We start from the raw sequence: 25,082 nt of genomic DNA, 5'->3' as shown, positions 1-25,082 counted from the left end.
ACAAATACAGACCCATTCCTGAACTGCAGCTGACATTTAGCTGCAAATACACCTTTAATCAGGTTTGACAGAGTTGCAGGCTCCAGAGGCATTTACTGGAACCTTGTTTAATCTTTATATGGTGTTCACATACAGATCATAGTCAAGGAGTCAGCAAATTTTTATAACATACCATAAATCAATACTGTAAAGAAAAGAGATAAGCATATCGTCTGCATGTTATCACTGTAATCGGATGTTTCGACACTTCAGACAACCCAATACTTGACAGAACCAGTGAAATTGAGCTACAAGGCTCACAGAGGCCATTTCCCCCACAGTATGTTCAAATATACTTAATGCATTTTTACTAACTGCAGCCAGCTCCAGTCATAGAAACAGAATCTGCCTCTTAAGAAAAACCAAGTCCAAGCATCTCCAGTACATTAGGCAACAAAATCACCCATTACATAGAAAATTAATTTAAAAATAACTCTATATACAGCCAAGTGCTCAAAGGTTTTATTTAAGAGTTCTTCATTTATAATCTTGGAAACTGCCAAATCTTTATTTTAAGTCTTTCTCCTTCATACACAATATTCTAACTTAATTTGTGGAAAAACTCTGCAGGAGATACCAAGTTTTCAACGCTGGTCACCTCCTCCTGCTTTCTTTGATAGTTCCATACTTCTCAGGGGATGAACTATGAATGAACAACAGCTAGAACCACTGATTATCTGCTTATTAAACCCAAGCAGCACCAATTCCAAACTGTCTTTACTACAGCAAGATGCAGCTCAACACATACAAGCAGCTGAATTGTAGAGTTTTCACAGGTAGAAATTCAGGTAGAGGTTTCAAAGGTGGTGGAAAGGAAGAGCCAATACAGCACGTTTCCTCATCATTTAGTTCTCTTAAACACTCTTGTTTCTGGGAGACTGTCCCCTTAGAAAGGTATTTTTTAAAATTAGTCCTTAAAGTAAGGAAACTCAAATACAAGGCTCAAAAGGGATGCAGAAATAAAGCCTTTCTCCCCTTCAAAAGTTTAGATCACCACAGTCAAGAACAAGCACATGAAACTGTGGTCCTGACCTATGAAGAACATGACCTCCATTCAAAACAAAGCATGAAAATATTGGCTTAACTGCATGCAATTCAAATGTGATGATGGTAAACACTAAGAAATGCCTACTATTCCAGTTATCGTTCTCAATATCCTCACCAAGTGCACATTTTACTCCTGAAGAATGCACATGACATTTACCAGTCCAATATCCCAAGAGAACTGAATTGCCTGAAGAAAACAGGTCTGTTACTGAAGGCTTGTGGCATATGCCAAATAAGTCAGCCAGTGGGAATCACCCACCAGAATCTACACCATTCTCCAGCACAAGCAGTTACTAGCTAATAGCTGCACAAGTATTAACATGTGACAAAATCCCACCTTCCTAACGCAGAGTTGTCTTTCAGATCCTTTCACTGACATCTAAAGACAGCCTCCCTCCTTCACTCCCCAAGAACCTCAAAAGAGTCAGGATGAAGACAAGCTAAACACAGAGCACATAAAGAAAAACAGATTCCAGAAGAATGTTAGCATCTAGGAAACACCATCCCATTCTTTACAGTCATATTCAATCTTGATGCTGGACAATAGCAGTGAAGCCTTTCTTTCATTCAGGATTAGGACAACATGGGATAGTTACTGTGGTTAAATGTGAACACTGAGAACCATATTAAACCTATTTCAAACGTATGTAACAATGTTCATATATAAGCAGATCCTTAAAGAAACAGACACATAACGTAGTTATTGTAAGATGCATCGCAATGTAACAAACTATTGAACAAACTTGCTTTCATAAACTGAAGTCTTGCTTTCCTACAAGCTGGCACATTTAACAGCTATATTAATATCTAGCAAAAAATACATATTTGTCAAAAACTAATGACAGTGTTTTGAGAAATAAGGAGCATGCATTTATCAAGAAGTTAACAGATCCTGCATTCTCCAGAATACTAACAACAACACAACAGCTTCAGCTGAGATACAGTAATGTTATCCTCAGAAGGTCCCGAAACACACATCTCATTTTGCTAAATGCTATTTTATGGCATTCCAGACCATTCTGAAGTCTTATTGTGCATGCAACTTGCAGTAAGAGACTCAAGCTGATGATCCATGATTCAGCATTCGACTTGAACTCCTTTTAACATAAACTACAAAGGTACATCCACCAATTTTTCCTCTATAGACAACTCTTCATGTTTTGGGTCATAAGCTCTAGATGAGAGGAAAAACTCCACATGAAAAATACAAGCCATCTTCAGAGCCATCATAGGTGGATGAAGTTCTTCACATCTCAAAGAGGTCTACTGTGCTAAAACAACCATAAGGAAAAAAAGGCTTCTTCCCTCCTTTGATCTATGCAGCAACACTTCTACACTTGGTCCACCCCCTAATCCCCATTTAGGCACATCCAATTTGACTGAAGAAAGATGCAAACATTGTTTTCAAAAGTAAAGGGAAATGGAATAGAAAACCTACCTAAAAGCAACACAATACTTAAGATAATTACACTACACTATTTAATTAATAGCGTATCTTTTATGTCTTAAAGCAGCTAATGTAACTGTGGCTTATTTTCAATACATCCAGTTCTACCCTTTTCCCTAGCAATTCTGACTCTTCTGCAGAAGCCAGTTAATGATGTAACCCTGGCCATGATAGTTCAGGGAACTAAACAGGCAAGGAGGTCACTGCGGGGGCTGGATGATATCCACAAAAATCCGGTTAGCTTCCTGATTCTGCTCATGCTAGATCAGTCGAGTGCAAGGAAACTAACAGGACCATCTCATTTGCCATTAGGTCAGCACTAAACAGGCTAAGCCGCACTATAAAAACCTCACTGCAGAACGGAAACTGGAAGATTTTCACCATGAAACGCAGTTGAACACCCTAAAGCATGCAGTTGGGACCAGCTCCACTAATACCTTCCCTTCTGCTCCTGGCTCTCCAAAGTGCAAACGCGGCAATGCCAGGAGGGGCACAGGACACAGCAAAGCCCTTGCGGTCAGGAACCTCCCTCTCAAATCAAGCTACTGACAGATTTTATCCGCAGATGCGATGAACTTCCTTCACATCTCCCTCCCTCCAAAAAGGGAAATAAAAAGAACGAAGGAGGACACAGCAGGCCAGAGCCCGGGGGCAGGCCGGCCCAGGGCAGGGTGGCGCGGAGCGGGGGGCCCAGACCGAGCTGCCGGCCTTGCTCGGCCTTCGCCGACATCGCTAGCCGGCTTTGGCGCCCACTGCATCTCCCCCTCCTCCCACGAAACCTTTTCACCCGTCTTGGCCGTTGAGAAACGTGGTGGTTTCCTCAGTTTCTGGCTCGAACGTGCCCCCTACAGATAACTACGGAGCAAAGCTCCGAAATAGCCGGAGGCTCATCCAGAGCCGAGTTTCACCGCTGATCACTTCCTTCGCGCTTCTGCGACGAGGTGAGGGCGACACCGAAGTAACAAGACACTCACGCACTGTACCCGCACCACGCTCCGCGGCAGCTCCGGGCCCGCTTCATCGCCCCCCGCCTGAAGCGCCGTGCAAGGGCCGCACTAAGCGGGGCGCCGAACCGAGGTGGGCTTCGCGGGGAGCCCCGGCCCGGCCGGTCGGAAACGCCCAGGCCCTCCCTCCCCGCGGGCCTGCGGCGAGACACCTCCCGCCTGACCGCTTCCTCGCAGCCGCCGGCGGGAAAAGCCCGCTCTGGCGGCCGGGGCCCGCTGCGGCCGAGCTGGGGGGGCCTGCACGGCCCCCCTCTCCCTGCAGCGCCGCTTCGCCCCGAGCCCGGCTGACCCCCCACGGGCTGCATGGCGGGCTCAGAGCAGAAGGCCGCAGCGGGCCGCCCGCCTGCCTGGCCGGGGCGAGGGCAGCGATACTGCAGCCCTGGGTAGCGGGGGGCACCTGCCCGCCGGCAGAGACGGATGCCGAGAGGGACAGGGGCGTGCAGGGCGTCCCGGAGGGACGCCCGGGGGAGGGGGCGCCTGCGCTGGGCCTGGCGGGCGAGCGGCCGCGCCGCTCCCTCAGTGGCGGCGGCGGCAGGGGCGAGGGGAGGCGGGGCGCGACACACCGCCGGGGGAGGCGGGGGGGCCGGAATAGACAAGACACGCGCCCCCCTCCCTCTCCTCTCTCCCGCCGCCGCGGTTACCTGTGGCGCCGAGCAGGAAGTCCAGGGTACTGTGCCGCGCTGCTGCCATAGTGAGGTAGAGCCCTGTGCCATGCCTGGAGGAGGCGGCGGCGGCGCGGGCAGTGCGGCGGAGGAGCCTATATGCGCGCGGGGGCTGCTGCGGCGCCGCGGGGGTGGGGGCGCGCCGCGCGGGGCGGGGCCCGGGCCGGCGGGGCGGGGCAATGGCGGCGGGGCAGGGGGGGCAGCGGCCGTTAGCGGCCCGGCGGGCTGGGAGTGGGGCAGGTGGCCGCGGGGGAGCGGGCGCCACGCGTGGGGCGCTCGGCCGCGGGGGCTGGTGCTGGCCCGGCTCGGCGGGATCCCGCGCCGCCGCCGCCGGCGGGAGTTCCGCGGGGCGGGGATGCGGCGGCCGCTGCGGCGCAACCGCCCCTCCCCATGGCTGCCGCTCCCGCCTCAGGCCGCCGCGCCGGGGCTGGTCAGTACGCCCGAAAAACACCCCGCCGAAGGCAAATTTTCTTTAAAATCCACTTCACGCCCGCACCCACCCGTGAAATCCCGTAATGGTGTCCACGGGTCAACGTCCAGCAGCCATGGTGGCCTCGGCGTGAGGCTGCTGAGGGGCTGCAGAGGGGCTGGTCACCCCCTGCCCTTGCTGGGCTCTCCCGCAGCTTGGGAGGGCCCATCACCAGAGAATCTTTAAAGTCTTCTATATACAGTCTTCCTATATATATATCATCTAAAGGATAACTGTAAAATAGCGTGCTGAAGCCTCAAATGACATAAAGCCACGTGAAGTTACAAGCCCAGAAACATCATCTAGAAGTGGTTAATGGTTGGGACTGATGTTTAATTTTGTCGGTTACTACAAGTTTTGCCAGCTCCTGGTTCCTTTAATTTCTTTGCAGGGTAGAAATCGAATTGGCACAATACCACGGCATCAGTGATTTCATGTGATTCCACAGTTAAAACAAGAGGCTTACAAGTAATTGTTGTGCAATCCGATGTGCTGCCATGATTATTTCTGTAAATTGCAATAATATTTTTTTCAGTGCAAGCTTACGTTATCCTTGTTTTGAACAGTACAGCTCCACACACGCATCCAGAGCAAAGCAGAAACATTCACTGGAGATACGCATCACAAAAGGCATAGATGCCTGCAGTTCTGTAATAAGTACACTTCCGTCAGCTGGTGTTCATTTGAAACAGACAATCCATGAGAGGCTTTCTTTTTTATGATTAATTACCTAAATTATGGGGCTTTGCACATTCCCATTCAACATCTTTGATCCAGTCCTGGATGTTACATAAGATTACTTGGTCTTTTTTGGGTGGACTGGGTATCCTCGTTGCCGTTTCACCAGGAATTCTGCTTTTTCTTAGTGCCATGCCTTTTTTTTTTTTTTTTTTAACCAAAATCAATGCTTTCTTGCTGCCATCTCTAATCTCTCTGCTGTTTTATTGAGACATGAAGTGCCACAAGACAGCCAGGAAGATCCCTGTATACTTTGTCATCTGTTGTGTCTCTCACCTTTGCTTATGATGGCTGCAATTGTTTCAGTTACCTCAATACATAAAGTAGCTTACTGGATTTTTTTTGCTGTCTTAATCTTCAATGGCAGCAAGGAACTAATGAACGCTTCTTGTTCAGTTCAACGTATTACATTATCTTTCCATTGTGGAATAGTTGGAAGAAGATAATAGTGATGTTGTCACCTAAGTACCTTCAATTGTATTTGTTCATACGTGCCAGGTGCCTAGTTAAATTATGCCATTATATACACATGAGCAGCTTCGCTGCGTTTAGAGGAAAAAAAAAAATAACATCAGTTTGTCATGCAAGTCTTTTCCTGGCATTAATTTTGCTACTTAAGGTTGACCATTCCAGACTGGCACTTGAAGAGGGGTGGAGCATCATCTTTTTAATTAAATTTGCTACGGAAATAAGAAACAGAACAAACTTGTCATCTTACCATGTCCTTCTATAGATGGATGGGAATTTTATGGTTTACTGCTGGACTTCAAGTGAGGAGCCGAAAAGGCTAATGAATTATTTCAGAGAACAGTGTGAAGTCCGTCTTTCTTAAACCTTGACTTAAAGGACAGTTATTAGCCATAAATGACTTTCACAGCTGTTCATTATGTTAGGTGGAGCTGGGAAAGCTGGCAAAATGGCATGAACAAATTAAAAAAAAATATATGAGTGGAAAAGAAGAGGTTCATCTTGGAAACATTAGTAGAGTTGTAGGAGAACGTTCAACAAGAGGAAGAAATCTGCAATATCACCATGTAGGAGTGAAAGTGGACAGACAGTGCATTACGTGTGGTCTTGGAGAACAGCATATAACAAAGCCCACGGAATTTAAGCCTTCGCGCGAAGGATCCCATCGCCGAGGAAGGAACTAATAGACTTTCTCTTACGCTTCTTTGGCATGACTACCCTGTGCATACTACTTAACTAGGTCATGCCTGGGATATTTTTGGGAATCTTCCTGCTAGAAAATTACACTGAAGGGAACTTAAAGAAGAGCAATTAAAATAATTAAAGAGATGGAGGGATTGATTTATGAGAAAACATCAAAAGAGCTGGGATATTAAAACATGTTTCACAAATGCTGTGGAGTTTGGATGACATCATATGGTTAAGATTAGCACAGGCTATATGGAAATAGTTTATTCAGTGAAAGATTACATGCATATTTTGAAACCAGTAGAGACTGCAAAAGTGGGTGCAACAGTGAAAAAAAGATTGAGACACCGGTGTTTGCCGAGTTACAGAAAGCTTTGTGCTGAAAAGCAAAGGCAGAGGCCCTACCCTCTACAGGTAGATGGGACAGATTAGATAAAAGACACAGCCTGACGGGAACAATTTTGCACTGGAAAATAGTTGGGACAAAGGCCTCACATGGTGCTCAGTAACTGGCACTAGAGGTGCGTTTTAGCCTGCATCACCTCTGTTCTCCATACAGGTCCATGCTGAACTGAAATACCATTGTTCTGAGTCTTGAGGTTTTTTGAGCAGTGTGTAGTAGCATTTTTAACCACAAGTCCCCAGTTTATTTTCCCTGGCTACATCCACCTGTGTGCGTTGGTGTAAAAATATTTCAGGTACAAGTGTCACAATCCAAAGTTCACCTCAGGAATTAAAGTTGAAAACAACTTTTTCTCACAGACAGCTAAGAACTATCTTTTAACAAGAAGATTTTTTTCTCTTGTTTATGACCTTTTCAGCAAACTTCAGGTCTTTCTTAGGGTACGCTAGGATCACTTGATGTTAGTAACCTTTTTTTCCTGAATGGCTAAGTAAGTTTGAGACAGGAGTTCACAAAGGTTGTGTTAGCACTTGCTTACTAATACCTGTATGCTTCATGGCTTTGTCACTCATGCATAATGTGGTCATGTCACAATGCTAATTAAAACCTTCAAGTCAAACATTTAAAATATATGCACACATGCAGGTTCTCTCACCATTCCTGATTCTGTATATTCAAAGTACTGTTAAACATGATCAGTTTATGCTAAGCAGAGGTATTTATACAGTACAATTAGATAAGCAGCATAATGTCCAAAGATGTGGCCCTATGCTGAAGCAACTGCTAGAAGATAGTACCAAGATGGGAAAAGCAGAGGCTGCAAACAAAAGAGGGTTAGAGTTTGACACAGTCACTTGAAAGTAGTTTCATCACCTTCCCTGTTTATGCATCATATTGGGCTAGGTTTTTTCCTAGGCTTTTTTTTTTTTTTTTAAACAAAGCTCTAGTCATTTAGTGTTCACTTGTAATTGATAGAAGTCATGGAAAATTTGGAAGGGTAGGAGAATGAAGAAAATACTTAACTTTAGAGAAGTATTAGAGGGGTAAACAGGTCTTGTAAGTTAGTGGTTGTTCTTACAAAATGATTTAAGGTAAGACTGTGGTGCCGTAATTATGACCAAATATGAAGTTTACCTCTTTGCAAAATAGTGTACCTTATTATATAAGATAAATTAATGTTTTCTAGAGGTGAACATCTGTTTAATACAGCTAAGAAAACTAAAACTAAGTATTCTAATGAATTTACTTCTTTAATTCTTATTTCTACTTTTGTGTCTGAGCATGTTACTGTTTACTAAAACAAATAAAATTTATCTCCCTCTTCTTGGATGCTCACAATCAAATATGTAGACTTGCTGGGGCATTGCTCTGGAGGCTTAAAAGAAAAGATAGCAAAATGTCTCTCTCAAATTAAATTTAGGCAACGTGGAGCCTACTTCATGCTGGAAACCATAAAAAAAATTGACATTAAAACCAAGTATATTAAGTTGAACAAGGAAACACATCAAGTAGATTACAAGATGAGTAAGGATTTTTTTTTTTTCTCTCAAGTTCTGGAAACAAGGACCCCAGAGAGTCAAATTATATCTTAGAATGTAAGGCTTCACACAGAACAAGAGAACAATTTCAGGAAGTTTTAACAAACTCAGATAAGAATTAATTGCTTAAATAAGTGCTACCATAAATCATAGCAGCTATTATACTCTCTGCGTTTTGAGAGCCCTCTGCTGGAATTCAGCCAGAGTGCTGCATTTGAACCCTTATGATGGGATTTCCTTTGATCCACATGGACTCCAGTCTGTCTCTTTTGAGCAGAAGTTATGTACCATGGAGGTGAGACCTCAGGTCCAGTGGCAGAAGGATCCTGGTCACCCTGCACGCCTCCTTCAGGGCCACCTCACTTGTTTTAGCACATTCACTAATTGGTTTTCTAGCTTGACAGAAACTAATAAATTTTGATAACACTGAGAAGTAGCCATGGAAACCACTGACAGACCACTCCTTACTTTTGCCTCCCCACCAGCATCCTATAAGCTTAGCCCAGAGTTGTACCTCTAACCAGCACATGGTGGGGATTTTGGGGGCTGGGTTTTTTTTTCCTAGCTGCCAAAATGCCACAGGCCTGACAGTTTCTTTATCTTTCTCTGTAGATACAATGGAATTCCCCAGAATCCCAGCTAATATTTCCCTCACTCCCAAACCAAATACAAGGAAGGGCTAGATGAAAACTGCTTTTCCACCCAAACCACAGTCTTGGCCGTGAACCCATCGCATGATGCAGCAAAACGTGATCAGACTTTTCCTTAACATCTGTGCCATCTCAGAACAGCTACGTCCTATAAGGGGCCACTTTTGTTTGAAAATAACCACCGAGTAACCTTTTTATAACGTTTTATCAGATGACCTCCTCCACTCTCTCTTCATCCCCAGTCATCATCTGATCTCATGACCAGCTCATCAGGTGATTCCCAATCCCACATCAGACGACCATTATCTTGAATAGCAACCAAAGGGCTTGCCTGGCTTTTCCACCTTCTTTATCTTGCCTGTCACGTAGTCTGGATATACCCCTTCAGACATTGATAGGACTTGCTAGTACCAGTCTTCTTCTATGGCCTAAGCTGTGGAAGTTAGGTTTGATAGCTGCATCAGCTTGTTAGAATATCTTAACCACTCCCAGGTGGTGACTTACAGACCCAGCTACAGGACAGGGCCTGCGGTTCACGATCAAAAAGAACATAAAAAAAAGAATTCTAATACCTTGTTTCCATGTGTGTTAAGCAGAACGATGCCAAGCCCAGGTGAGGTCAGAAAACCCGTGCTGGGGGTGGTTATATGTGATATGGTTGTGACTTTAGGATAGCCCTGTCCTCGTTTCCATCAGATATAGAACAGAGTCATTTTTCTATTACTGTAAGCAAGTTTTTTTCTGTTCTCCTTCTATTTTTTCCTCTATTTCCTAATAACTATAGTGACAAAACCAGTAATGAATAGTCCATTTTCCCAATCCAGCCGAGTCACACCATCTTGTCTATCGATTGATCATTCCCCACGTTATGCAGGTGACTTCAGAAAGAGGTTTGCCCCTGGATATCGAAAGACCCACACTGAATAGGTAAATGCCCTGTGTTTTTCATCACAGCACTCTGTATCCAGTGGACAGCATTCTCCTTTCTTTTGATCAAGAGTAGCAGTTACATTTGAAATAATGTAAAAATGAAATCAGAGCAATTAAATCTTTAAAACAACAACAACAAATCTGGTCAGGGAGAGAAGATTTCTTTTTATACCTTTAAAAAAAATCTGTAAGTTAGGGGAAAATATACATGGGTTGATAATTTGTAACCCTAGCCTCACATAATATGAAGGAAATACTATTCTTTTTGATCAAAGTGTTTATAGCAAGGGAGGGAAGTCCTAGACAGAAAAGGATGAATGGTCAATTGATTAAAATTAGAATTATTAATTCATCCAGGCAGCATGAGGAGGCAGTCAAAATAGAGGCAGTGTAAAAAATGACAGTGGAAAAGATGTTTTACCTAGAGACCAGTAATACTTACCTTACTTTATATGCATGTTGTACAATACTGTTGCTCATAAAGTTGTTCCTTTTAGTTACCTTTTCTAATTCCTTTTTGGATGATGATGCCTTGGTGTGCATTCTGTGAGAAATGCTAGTAAACGATGTGAATTTTTTTCTCATACCTGTATTATACACTGGATTTGGGGCTTCTTATGTGAAGTGCTGGTGCCACCTAAGTCAAAGACAAACTTAGTGCTGACTTCAAGGGAGCCAGAACTTCAGTCTCTGACACACTGCTGACAAGATTAAATTAATACTCTGTTACATGGTCATTTGACTTTCCAGGCAGACTTGAACATAACTGCATTCAAAATATAAACCCAAGGAGAATTAACAAAATGCTTAAATACATGCCAATAAATCATACTAACTACAATTTCAGTCACGCACTTGCTGTCCTAACTCCACAAGGGCTATTAGTTTATGTTCACTAGGTCAGCTTTTTTATTATGATCAGAGGCAGGACAATCTTGCCTGTCATGACTGAACCTTTTGGTTGCAAGTGCGATAAAAATTCCAAGTAAAAAGATGGTCTCTTCCTCAAAGGGATTTCCAGATTAAATAAAGGTGCCTGTCTAAAAGGCCAAAGTGTCAGTGCAGAACAGCTGTTCCACATCAGGCTCTCCCGTAAGCTCTGTGTGTGAAGCTCATCTCATCTAACTTCAGATGTCTACAATCCAGAAGTCTGTATTTGATCTGGTTGTCTTTTCTGCCTTCGCAACCAGCAGAGAGCCATTTTAAAGATGCAACTCATCTCACCCTGCTGTAGAAGTCTAAACCAGATCAGATAAATTGTGCTCTGCTTCTGCCTGTTGACTATGAACAGTTCAGGTGATTTCCACTCTGGCATCCCACATCAATGGAGTGCTTTGCACAGATTAAATTAATTTCCTTCTATTCAGAGATACTCTCAACATGGAATAAGAATTGCTATGTGGGGAATTAGAACAATGGTTACTCTTTAAAAGTCTGCTCCTTAGCAGAAACTTTTGCATAAACTTCTGCATTCATTTTCTATTGTAAATGAGAAACAACATGCATTTAGGAAAGAGAGATAAGTTTTCCAAGGGAAAAAGCAACACAGTAAGATAGTACTGATCAATTAAGGAGGCCATGATCTCATTTTATTGGCTGCCAGACCATTTTTGAGTTTATTAAAGGCATCACAGAAAGAAGTTGGAAGGTATTTGTGAAGGACTGTGATTGTTCACGGGCAGTTTCTCTAAGATATCAGGTAATATCTAATTATAAATCTGTATTTTTAAATGCAAGGTAATTAAATCAAAAGATAGAGACAACAACATACCTCAAAGTGATCGATCTATAAGTCACGTAAATACTTTCACAATTAGAGCCACAATGAATAGACCAAATGTGGTGAAACAGGCAAAAATTAGTTAATCCTCCAAAACGTACATAAAAAATACTAAACCTAATGATAATGTACAAGATGAATGTAAAATGTCTTTTGTAGTCTGATACAAAAACTTCACTGGAATGCAATAAAGTAATAGTTTGCACTAGTTACGGGAAAGTTACTTTTGGAACTGACATTAAAAAATTCATCCTAATACAGCCTGTTGTCTTAAACATCAGAAAACTTATGTATCTTTGCAACCGGAAAGTTTGTCAAATAACGTGTACTTGATTGTGGAGTTTGGTCCTCACCGGTGCTAGCTCAGTCTTTACTAAAATGTCTCAGCCGATATTTTAAGAGAAAGAAATGCCTTCTAATTAGAGCAGTAGGTCAAGAGTCAGGAGATCAGGGTTTTAATTCTTAAACTGCTACTGATTATTCCACCTTGGATATGTTAGAACCTATCTGAAAAGTGGTGGTAGCAGTACTTTCTTTCTCTATTCATTTGTAAGCTCATGAGGAGAGAAACTGTCTCAGCTGTGACATTTTAAAAAATACAAATTCAACAGCTAACTATAATTTTCTTCTGTGAACAAGGTATTTGACCATAACACTTCTTTATTACTTGCCTTATATTATCTGAATAATTCCTCAGAGAGTCTGTATTATATTCTCCAGTTATTTGAACATTAGGTTAAGATTTTTTAAATTCTTTTTTAGTTTTTCTTCATTACTCTGAAAGTTAATTCTGAACTGAAAGAACTTCTGATGAACCCAATATGTGTAGCTATCGTTAATGATCAAGCAGTTGTTCGAAAGATAACAAGTAGTTTGCTTAGAGGTTTTGGCTGCAACACTTATAGGATGACTACTATTGCCAGCAACATTAACCTAGAATACAAGAAAATCAGAAAATTAATCAGATAGGAATACTTGCCATATGTAGAGTTCAAATAACTTTTTTTTTTTTTTTTTACTTCCCAGCATCAGAATTCTGGAAGGTTTTATTCAAAGCGGTGAGAGGTGAAAATCTTGGGAGGCAAGATTTCCAAACACTTACAAGGATTTCCAATAGAAGCTGCAGCTACGTTATACTGGTACTATCTGGGTATAATTTTCAAATGCAGGGCTTCTGAGTACTGTTTCTATTTTGACTTTTAGGCTGAAAATGGTGAGAGAAATGCGGAGTTCCAAAAGAGACAGAGCAAAATAATTTCTTATACAAAAATCAAAACATCATTAATTTCCTCTGTCCAGACAACATTCAAAGAAAAAGCTCCCTTGATGAGAGTTAAGTCAAAACATAGGCAATGAAGATGACAGTTGCTTTGATAAACAGAGCTGTAAGATTGCTCCACTACATAAAGGAAGGCTATTCATACAGGCTTGTGTAATTTAAGGACTTCAAATATCTTAAGCAATAACATGCAATTATATTTTCTTTTTTAAGTTGTATTAATTCAGAGTCTTACTTTTGTGAGTGTATGAAACCTGAAAAAAAAGCAAGTAGCTATTTTATTTCCTCTAAGTCCCCAATCCCAACTTTACTAGCATGACATGCAAACTTCCGAATGTCCATGAATAGGTAGTCTCCTTAGAATTTCTGGTGTGGAAACATTTGAATTTTTCAATTAAATCGTGATAGAAAGGTTGTTTTTATGACCTAAAGCAAATGGTGGGTGATTTAGTGAGGTCTGGCTTCTCTGCGTTCAGTGTTTTGTTGCAATTGTTACAATGCAGGGATTTGGTTGTAAGAAGAAAAGAACGTATTGTCATACCTGCGAGGTGTTAGAAATCAGGGTTAGGTTTCTCTTCTGATCTAGGCAGTGATATGGTGGCATTGAGTTTGTACTCTGATGAATTCAAGCAACAAGCTGCTCTGTTCTGAGTGCTCACTTCTTTTTTTTTCTGTTTTGCCCTGTTTCAAGGGTGACATCTATCATAGTCCACAATACTATGTCTCGTTGTGCCAAAAGAGCTCAAGTTGGTGTCTTGCCGGTGCCAAAAGACATTGATTCAAAAAGACATTTGAGAATTGCGAAGTGAAACTTCTGGATTATATTATCTTCTTCTGTTTTAAAGTATACACTATTGTACTTCTCTTCGTCATATACTCAGGCTAACACAGCCCCACGTAACAAGAAACTGAACTGCCAGCCTTTAACTTTTACTGTTTGCTTAGGAAGCGTGCGAGAGCTAATGTGAAAGCGTATCAACTCATTTTTTTCACCAACATGTGATGAATAACAGATTTTGCAATAAAAATGGCTCAGGAAAAGACAAGACACATTTTCTGTCTGACAGCCACTTTTGACTATGTCAAACAAAGCCATAAAACTTAACTTTAGCCAATACATCAAGCAGACTTTTTGGAATGAAATTATGCAGTTGACTGACTCTTGTCCACAGATGTTATTCCACTCTGACAGGGTTACACTATGGCACTGAGAGCTGCTGACACAAGGAGCCCAGGGCTCTCCTGGAAGATGAGACCAATTGCCCTTCGTGTTGTGGGCAGTTCCGTGCAGCCGGGCTTTACCATGGAGCTGTTGCTGGCTCCAGCACTGGCAGAGCCTAGAAGCAGAGTACAGCTCTGCTTTCCCACATGCTCTCCTGCATTCAAACTATTCAGCTGGATTCAAAGACCTGGCCCTAAGAGATAAAAGTTTATCCTATCATAAACCAGATGTGAGCGATAATGTCGGAGCGCCTCACGCCTGTCTGATCTGTAGAAATGTTATTTGCTGCAGCGCTTTCTAATGATATTGAAACAAGCTCCGTAGGATCACGCTGGGAGAAGCTGCAATAGGGTTGCAGGAGGGAGCCAAGATGGTTGTAGGAAATACTAGTAAGCACCTTACTCTTTAAGTATTCAGCCTCCCTGGAATTACGTTTTTGTCAGCATTCCTACTCTTAGGTCCCTCCTTCCAGTTATGAGACGACATGATTATGATTTTGCAGGGTAAACTTAAAGGACGCTTTAAATGTACTGACAAGAGAGCAAGTCTATTATTACTACGCATATAGTACTGTTTAGACTATTGACCACTTGGCGACAAATTGGCTTTTCTTTCAATTAGTTTTCTTTTCCTGTTGTTTTTCTTTCTCATTCAAGCTAAAAATACATTAAAATGTTTTTTTGCGTATGTTTTGTTCAAAACAAAAATGTTATTTTTGATGGGAAAGAGACCATAGTTTTCTGCTTCTAGGTAATATTTCTAGTCAAATTATATGTTGTCAGTAGCAGTAGCTTTAGGCATACTTCTGTTAATGAGCCTCACTTCTACCTCTATAATAATTCATGGAGCCTAACTCTAAGGGATAGTGCATGTGTTATTGGTAGACTAGTCCTATTCAGATGACATATATCATGCATGACATATTTCATTGCCTGGATTATATGCGGTCTGTCTGAATGGTGACCCCAAGTAACACATTTACAGCATATCCTTCTGTAGAACACAACTGTTCAGAGCTCTATTTATAAACTGTTTAGGAGTTAAATGTCTTGTCCATAAAAGCAAGAATTCACACTTCTAACGTGTTAGTGAAATGCACACATTTGTTTGCAAATCAGTCTCTGTACTAGTTTTATCAATTCTAAACCCCAGCTGAATCAATGACATTTTCTCTCTTCAGCTGGCTTTCAGTCATGCCCACAATCACTTTCTTTGTGTGCTTCAAATGTTTAATCAGTAAACACTGCAGGGAAATATTTAACTACAAACACAAATCTTTCACCACTGCTATGTCATAAACACACGGGGAAATTCCTATTTAATTTTCTGAAATTGCTTGCTTACAGCACTAAATACGTGGGATTAAACTGACTTTAAGAAAATGCAAACTGAGAAGCAATAAGATGCTTTTGGCCCTACACTGTTTCTGTAGGCTTTGCAAAGATGCTATCATGCAGCCTTCAGTCACAGCAGGAATGAACTAGAAGTTGCTTGAGAGGAGGTGGTGGGTAGGTAAAAGGTTGCTATAAAACCTTAAACCTCCCCTGAGGTCATACTGCAAGCTGCTTGAAATAACAAATGTTAAAACCAAGTAATGCAACTGTGGCATAAATACTAAAGTGCTGGCTAACAGGACAGGGAGATAAAAAGACAAAAAAGATGAGGTACCTCTGAATGAAGGAGAAGAAATGGCTATCTAGATGACCTTTCCTTAATCCTTATATCCCTTCTGCAATTTCAGCCCCCAGTCATCTCTCCCATTCCCCCTCTGAACATCCTGTCTTCTCGGTTCCATTCTCTCTTCTTTCTTTCACGTGATCGTCACTTAACCTCTTCACTGACTTCAGGCCTCCTTCTTTAATGCTCTCCCAATTAGTTCCCCTCTATCAGCTTGGTGTTTCATTTGCCACGTGCTACTCCAGCCCTGCTTCTGTCTATAGCTCTTTGATGCCTAATTCACCTTATTACCTTTCATTCAACTTAGCATCTTTATCTGTTATTTACAAGTCAGTGGAACTTTCTGTGTCTTCTCACAGTCACTGGCCCAACCCGCTCTGAATTAAGCACTGTTTGTTCTCAGATGTTTCTTCCTTTCCTCTTCTTTTCCTAAGCCATACTTTATTCTGTTTGAATTTGCATCCTCTCCTGCTGTGAGTCCTTTGTATGGTGTTTGTTCCATCAGTTTCTGACTTCTCTGCTGTTTCCAACCTCTTTTTCTTGTTCTTCCTGCACTGTTGCTGACTCTTTGACTGAATTAGTTTTCAAAATGGATACTGCTGTTTGGGTTTGGACTGTGTGACAGAGATCATGTTTAAGAGGTCTCTTTCCTGGAAGCCAGTCTTCCCAGTGCACGCTGCCCTCAAAGCATCCTTTTATCAATACCTGGAGCCCGCCCCCTCCAAGCTGAATTACAACCTCACATCACTGCACTCAGAGGAGAAGGTTTCTACACAGAGAATTTACTATCCAAATACAATAGAATGGATCAGCGAAACATCATTGGTCCTGTTTTACAGTGGCTCAGCTGAGAGTTTAATTCAGACCTTAGTGCAATTTGTTAATGGTGGAAATATTCTGTGACTTGGACTGCCCTCTCCCTGGTTCTCCTAGAAGCCAAACCAAGCCTGGGCAAATGTGGAGATTTTCTCAGCATCTGCCATAGCTACGCAGTGTCACAATTAAAGTGCTGCTGATTTTCCTGACAGTTGTATTGCAGACTTTACTCTGAAGTGCTGTCAAACAGTAGAAACTGTTTCAAGGGCACTAAAACAGGCTGCTATTATTTCAGCTGGCCAGGAAGCTGATGTGATTGCATGTAACAATTAGGTCAGTGCCCTTACTGGCAACCGTTTTCAGTTTTTCCAACCTTTTTCTTTTTTCTTTCAGTGAGAAGTAAATCATGAACGTTCACAGATACAAACATAAATGTTAATGTGTAGTCAGCAATGTTTCTGATGTGCAAGTCAGCTCTTTTTGAAGGACTTGATTTTCTGCTCTCTTGCATTGGAAAAGTACACCCTTTGGAATGGAAATCTTAAAAATGTACCCAGGTTCAATAGTCACTTTCCAGAATCTTGGCCACATCCTTGTATCATGCATGTAATGCTTATTCGCTGTAAAAAACCTCTTTCTTCATAAAGCAAATGACCTTTCAATGTGAATCCAGGTTTTACCCTGACATCTTTAATGCCCTCAAGGGAGATAAAACATTAAGCAATGAGTTGTATGAAAGTATATAACCTAGTATATATAAGCTGCTAATAATGCCCATCCAGATGTGCAGCCTTTCAAATAGATGCCACAACTGGCAAACTGAACATAATTAGGTAGGGAGTCATAATTCTGTGAACAGTCCTTCTCAACCGTATGACCATGGTCATTTCTTTTAAAGACATGTAAAGAACAGAAAGGTTGACAAATATATTTGCTAAGTCCTCAGCTAAACTGAGAGTAAAACACACAGATGCCTTCCTCTTCCTTTCTCCTCCTGACTGCATAGGAATGGCTTGCTGAGTAATTATCACTTGTTAAATTTAAAAACCATGTTTTTACTGACAAAACAAAGGCAAGCAGATACTAATAACTTTGCAAAGTGGTTCTGGATTTGCTCATGAGAAGGTGAAATCAAGATGGGGAGGTGGGGGAAGTGCTGGGAAAGGTGGGTGGTAGAAGAAATACAGGTTGTGAATTCAGTGTCAGACTGGTAATGAATACAGTATTGGTAATCAGCTCTGACAGGGAAGATGTATTTCTAACTGGCTTTCCAGTCCTCAGTCTTGGTCTTGGCAGAAACACAGGGAAAATTTTAGTGAACTATTCTGTAGGTAAAAGATTAATTATTTACAACTACGGCAGAGATGTACAGTGTGGAAGGTGGAAAGGGGCCATTTGAGGCCACACATATAATTGAGAATCCCTGTCTTTAAGCACACATTTGGCTTGTTTCTAAGCCTGTCCTAGCTAGGTTGATTTCTAAACCACTGTCTTCATCATCAATGATTTTAAGCCTTCTTATCTACTTTTCTGACTAATTTTATTGTAATTTTTACTTTTAAAATAAGAAGAGATTGATTATGCCAGATAACTAGCAAAGATTCAGAACAATACTTAAAATTTTTACAACCTGTTCTAAAACAGTGGTCCCACCTCGAATACTGTGTTCAGTTTTGGGCCCCTCATCATAAGAAGGACTTTGACGTACTAGAGAGGGTTCAGAGGAGAATGACGAGGCTGGTGCGGGGCCTGGAGCACAAGTCTGATGAGGGGCAGCCAAGGGAAATGGGGCTGTTCACCCTGGGGAAAAGGAGGCTGAGGGGAGACATTATCGCTCTCTACAACTACCTGAAAGGAGGTTGTAGCATGGAGGGGGTTGGTCTCTTCTCCCAAGTAGCAAGTGATAGGACAAGAGGAAATGGCCTCAAGTTGCACCAGGGGAGGTTTAAATTGGATATTAGGAAAAAATTCTTAATGGAAAGGGAACAGGCTGCCCAGGGAAGTGGTTGAGTCACCATCCCTGGAGGTGTTTAAAAGATGCATAGATGAGGTTCTTAGGGACATGGTTTAATGCTAGAGTTAGGTTGTGGTTGTACTCAATGATCCTGAGGGTCTCTTCCAACCGAAACGAAACGATTCTATGAATCTATAATTATTTAGAGGAATGTGGTGTGCATGAACAAAGACCTTTTGAGTAAGGTAATCAGCCACAAACCAGTGTTTATTCATGCAAAGCTTTTTATTCATTAATGTGCTATGGGCCAAAGAAAGAAAGAAGAAATAAGGCAGTGTAATACTTATTGGTTTCAAGTTACTTACATGGTTTTTATGGGGTACTGTTTTATCCTGTTACACTAAATACTGCTTGTCTAGGTGCTCTGAGCAATCCTATCTATTAATGTATTCCTTGTTCAGCATGGCTGTGGAACAGGCTGCATCTATAGTATGTTGAGTGAGAAGCAGCCCCACAGCGTGATTGCTCCTCGGGTGGCTATCCGTGGAGGTATCTCTTTCTTCATTGACTGTAGAGAGGAAAAGATAATTCTCCAAATGCCTGAAGCAAGAGACTCAAGCTAGGTGGGGGTGAATCCCTGAATTCCTCCCCTCTTGGCAACACACTATTCAGTCGACCAGCAGCCTTGAAAGCTTGTTACAGTCTAAAGCAGAGAAAATTTGGATGCCATTTGTTTGCTACATCCTTTTACAATAACTTTGCTACAAAATTTTTACAAGATCTGCTGAGAAGAATAGGCCTGTGTCTTACACTGTGCAAGTAATGGTCTTTGCAAAATGCATGAACTATAACAAGGGAAACCGCTTGCTTCTTTCTATCGAGTGAAGAAACTGGGGCAAAGAAACCGTTTTCCTACTTCAGCAGTCCAGTTCTATCACTGTTCTTTAGGCTACGTCATCTTATTCCACCATTACTTTAATACTTGATATACCACTAGGGATGCTTCCCTCTGACGTCAGTGTAGCCGGATCATGTCTGTGGTGAAAAGGGATGGAAGAAAGGAGTCCTTTATATTTTCATTTTGATAACAGACTTATTACTCCTGCATAATTTGGCTCTTTTTTCATGTGAACATCATATTCAAGGATTACTTTATGGGCTCAGTTTAATCTGGACCTATGATTTTCTGGTATCAGGTCTAATTGTCTTGCTGCAGTGTTAGATTTCATAGGACAGCATTCCAAAGCCTGAGATGCACCAGCAGAAATTTCTTATTTCAGATGCCTGACTGGCTAATAATTTAAGTTGTTCTTGAGACACGTAACTTTCCCTACAGCTGGAGAACAGCAAGCTTTTATCAGCAACAGGCTTGCCAGAGTTTCTTCTCAATGATACATCAAGGTCAAACATTTGGAGCAGTTGAAGAGGAGACAGCCTGTTTCAAAGCACCTTTGTTCATAAGCTTCCATGGCTAAAGCTGTATGCTTCATAGGCTGTTAAGAGAGTTAGGTTTATGGATTTTTAAACATAGAAAAGGTATTTCAGCGAATACTGTAGAAAAGCAGAACCGCTATTCAAATATTAAAGCACTTTTATTCTTCAAAATAATAGTTGTTTTTTCTCCAAAGCTAAACATTGACATTATCTCTTTAACATTCTTCTCCAACAGGAAAACATCTCATTCTTAGACAGTTTGTGCATATCTGAAGAGGAAACGTCCCCACACAGACTGCTGCATGATATTAGTGGCCCTGGATACCAAACTCTGTACACTCCAAAACAAATACAGCCAAGATTAAAAACCCCCAACAACCAAAAGAAACAATTTAAAACATTCCTGGAAACATCTTGGATCTGTCCTCGAGATCATAAGTAGGTCTTGGCCAAAATCTCAAATTCACCTGTAGTATTATACAAACAGTCTGGACAGGGGTTCACTAAACAGGCATTGGATTGTATCCAGACTGTTTCCCATCTTCTGTGTCCTGCTCCCACCAGTGCACACAGCATTTTCAAAGACAGAAGTAACCTCTGCCACGTTTTGAAGGATGCTTGATTTAAAACTTCCACACCGAGACTGAGTACTCGCCTGAACATCTCGGACAAGCGGAATGGCGTGTATCATTGCCAGATCCCAGCCAGAACGTTGCGCGTGAGCTCTTCTGCCGCAGCAGGGCTGGGCATGTGCAGAAGACTTCAGGGCTATTTCCAGTAAAAATCTGAGCTAATCATAGATTGTCCTGAGTTGGAAGGGACCCACAATGATCATCGAGTCCAACTCCTGTCCCTGCACGGAACAACCTCACAGTTCACACCATGTGTCTGAGGGCTTGTCCAGTCTCTTCTTGAACACTGCCAGGCTTGGGGCCGTGACACCTCCCTGGGGAGCCTGTTCCAGTGCTCCACCACCCTCTGGGGGAAGAACCTTTTCCTCATGTCCAACCTAAACCTCCCCAGCACATCCTCCTGCCATTCCCTTGGGTTCTGTCACTGGTCACTAAAGAGAAGAGCTCAGCAAGTACCTGCCCCTCCTCCTCCCCTTGTGAGGCAGCTGTAGCCCCATGAGGTCTCCCCTCAGTCTCCTCCAGGCTGAACAAACCAAGAGACTTCAGCTGCTCCTCATATGGCTTCCTCTCCAAGCCCTTCACCGACTTGGTAGCCCTAAGACCTCAGGGTAAACAAGGTCCTAATTGTAGGGCTTAGTGAGCTCCACTGGCCTAAGTTCCCCGCTTGGGACTGTAGGTCCCTCTCAGCGCCTGGCCCTGGCAGAGCGCTGCAGGTGACCTATCCTGCAGGGTTGTCTCACTTCCCGGGCCTGTACGTTGCCACTGAACAGCTTTTCTTCACTGCAAGTTCTTTATGGATCTGAAAATGCCATCTCAGTTTCCTTCACTGCAGGCCCAGCCTGTGTTTCACAGCTTTCTAAGGCTACTAACAACCATTTTTATCTGAACCGATGGTAGTTCAGGTCAGCGGAAGTTAACCAAGTGCTTATCAAATTAGCATCTGTGTGCGTACACAAACTCATGGCAGAAGAAAAGAGGTTTATTTTGCATTTCAAAGCACCCTTTTGATCAAGAAGATGGCCTTCATTTAAGGGACTTTTTTCAAGTTATTTACTTATTTATGTGTAATTAATAATAAAAATTATTTTTTTTAAACCTATATGAGCATTTGTTTTCATTTTCTAGATTCTTTTTGCTCTCATCAGAGTATGACAAGTTTGGTTTCATGACTCCTTAAACAGCCACATTCACTATCTAGATTTTTTTTTCCTTGTTACTATGACGAACTAAGTTCACCAAACCTGGACTCCTGCTTTGGCTGCAACCTTAATGTCTCCAGGCACACTGTACAGCTATAAAACTCATGCAAATAAGGTCATTGCACTTGCATTTGACTTAGTACAGAGCATTCATTGGAAACAAACTGGAGAATGACATATATGAGAACAGAATGATTTATCACATTTAGTGTCACATTTAATATCACATTGTTAAATGATACAGTTTAACGTTTACATCATCATTTGCACATGCTAAAAGCAAGCCCCTTTAAGTAACCCCGTAAGTGAAAGCTGAGATGTTTTCTTCAGAATGGCTTTTGGTCTTTTCATGACAAGATAAAAAATAAAGGGTTAAAAAATTTGTGCAGTTCTCAGGTAAAATCTCAAGTGAACAATAGGTTTCTGCACATTTATGAAAAAATACTGCTTGATAATATGCTAAATATTTCACAACTATTTCAGCAATATTTTAACTTCTGGTTTAGTTATATTTGATTGCAGTTAAAGTGGTATGCATAGGGCAGTTAGGTTAACTCCTGAAGTGCTCTTCCTAGTAGTAGCTTTGAAGATAAATGCTGAAAAATAGCCAGGGCCTTCATATATGACTAATAACTTATCTGCACCAGTCCAATAATGAAACAGTGAATTTTGTCTAGTTGTAGAAAGCATACTATACAAGTTTTGTTTTGCCTGTTTTTTCCCTTCAGCACTGCAGCTTGTTGAGTGTTGCCAGAGCCTCACAGAACATTTCCAGGGAATAAATTCAATCATCTAATTACGAGCGGTAAACAGTTGCAGTGAAAAAAAAAGTTTGTTGGTATAACTAACCAGTGGTAAGTACCAAGGAATTTGTGGTTTATAATGCACATTCATAATCTGGCTTTGTTGATTTTGCAGCCATGATAGAGATACACGTGGTTTGGCCTAGTTTCTGCTAGTTATTCAAATAGCTGCAGGAATGAAAACAAAGCCAAGGGGCAAAACACTATAAAAACTGATTGATTAATTTTTCTTAATAATTACATCTGTGAGGTCAACTCGTGCTGAAGAGGGAATGTGGAAACAGGAAAGAAGTTCTGATTTTGCATCCAGACTAACTGAAAGTAAGATCAGGCCCGATCCTTAAACAGGGAGAGGGGCACAACTCCGAGGTCTAAATGCCCTGAACTGCTATCTGGAAGGACAGGCTTTTACTGCCTCTCTGATGTCACCACATGGGATGTTTCTACCAACAAAATGGAAGTTTGTTAATTTTATTTGCAGGTCAGCTCTATAAATGCTTCAAGTTAAAAAAAAAAAAAAAAGAAAAAAGAAAAAAAAAGGTAGTAAAAATGCTTATCGTGGAGTTTCTGAACAGCACTTATATCTCCACTTGTAAAGTCTACATGCTCTCTTTCTGATCTAAAGATTCCGTAAATGAACAAACCACCTCTCTTTATGATGCCTCTTCCCTGGTTTTATCCCATTCCTAACTTCAAGTCTCACCACTTCTTTTCTCCTGCAAGGAAGTGAAGACTCATGAGTACAATTGTGGCATTTGTCCTAGATGATCACAGCCCCCTCACTCAGCCTTGTCTCCACCTGGTTAGTGCCTCTTCATTGCTTCCCGTCAACCTGTACACTGCTGCTGCCACCACTCCACAGCTGGAGACAGATGGTATTTTCCTTATAAAATAATCATTCCTTTTTCCTGCTGTGGATAAGGCAGCAGTACTCATTTCTGCTGCTTCCAGACCTAAGGTCCAGAGCAGGAGGAGAATGTATCTGTTCTGCTAGCCTAACTTTTATAAAACAGCCTTTATAGCACTATTATGCACAAACAGACAAGCTTAGATGTACAGGGTGTTTCAAAAAGATGGACCCAATTTCAAATTGAAATTACTTTGAAATTGGGTCCATCTTTTTGAAACATCCTGTATTTCTGTGTCAAATAAAACTCACTCGAAAAGCTTCATATTCCACTTTAATTCATGAGTTGAAAAGAAATTCAAGGAAAGAAAAGGAGTTGGGCTGTCTTCATTTGTTGCCCACATATAAGCACCTGGTGTGATACAAAATGCCCTGAGGTACCCCTCCTAGTACCCAGCTGCTGGTCCAGAATGTCTTTGATCTCCCATCGGGCCTCAACCCCATCTGCCAAGCCCATGCATAGGTCTTTGAAACTGTGAGACCTAAACCAACAGGAGACAAAAGGAGACAAGTGGGGGATGAGTTTCAACACGTTGTTCCAAGTCAGGTTATTAACCTAAGAACACCTTAGGATATCTCAGACCACACCAGATACCTATATGGGTAACTGAATCAAATTCAGTAGGCCTAGAGGAATTTACACTTTTAAAACAATCTGGTAATATTTTAATAGAGATCTTCACAGACCTGCGAAAGGGAAAAAGATGCAGGGACTTTCATAATACAATAGCAAGTAAAAAGGATGACATTCAACAAAAAATAAGAAAGAGAAAAGTATTTCTTTTTGGTTTGAAAGATTCCTTTCAGAGGAAATGAAAATGGATGTAAACCAGATGTTTTTTGGGACTGTCAGAAGTGGTGGTTACATAGTATTCAGCCACTACTTTATTTGCAAAGAACTAAAAAGGGGTGGAATTAATCAGAAATGTGGAGAGTGAGACACGTAATTGGTAAGAACATCCAAATCTCTTTCAACAACGCTGGAGCCTTAAAAGCATCAAACACCAGACCACATCTCTCTGAGGTAGAAAAAGGGGAAAAAAGTGGAAGTCTGGGTGACTGCTGCTTAAACCTCATGAATGCTGCGGATTCTCCCAGCTTACCACCATAGATTAGAATCAATCCTTGAATTGTATTTCATTGGGTACTTCACATCAAAAGCTCATAAAAATATTTGAAAATATTTAAGTGAGCTCAATGCATACAGATCTACTAAAGATGTTTAGGAATGCTTCTGCTTGGTGATTCAAACTGGAATGATCAGAGGAAGAATTATATTAAGCCTTCTTTATAAAAG

At 41.7% G+C, this 25,082-nt stretch overlaps 1 protein-coding gene across 1 annotated transcript in view; it reads right to left on the bottom strand.

The window, feature by feature from the left end:
* The window catches only part of SMS (spermine synthase), a 51,232-nt gene extending 46,899 nt beyond the window's left edge, over nucleotides 1-4,333 (bottom strand). Inside the window, exon 1 of the mRNA XM_065644913.1 lies at nucleotides 4,179-4,333. Within this exon, the coding sequence (XP_065500985.1) occupies nucleotides 4,179-4,227 (49 nt within the window). The 5' untranslated portion in view covers nucleotides 4,228-4,333. The remainder of the gene's footprint in view (nucleotides 1-4,178) is intronic.
* Between the last annotated feature and the right edge of the window lie 20,749 nt (nucleotides 4,334-25,082).

The sequence above is a fragment of the Caloenas nicobarica genome, chromosome 1 (genome assembly GCF_036013445.1).
Source record: "Caloenas nicobarica isolate bCalNic1 chromosome 1, bCalNic1.hap1, whole genome shotgun sequence".
Classification (NCBI taxonomy): Eukaryota; Metazoa; Chordata; class Aves; order Columbiformes; family Columbidae; genus Caloenas; species Caloenas nicobarica.
The sequence above is the reverse complement of the archived record's forward strand: the minus strand, read 5'-3'. Positions and strand labels throughout refer to the sequence as shown.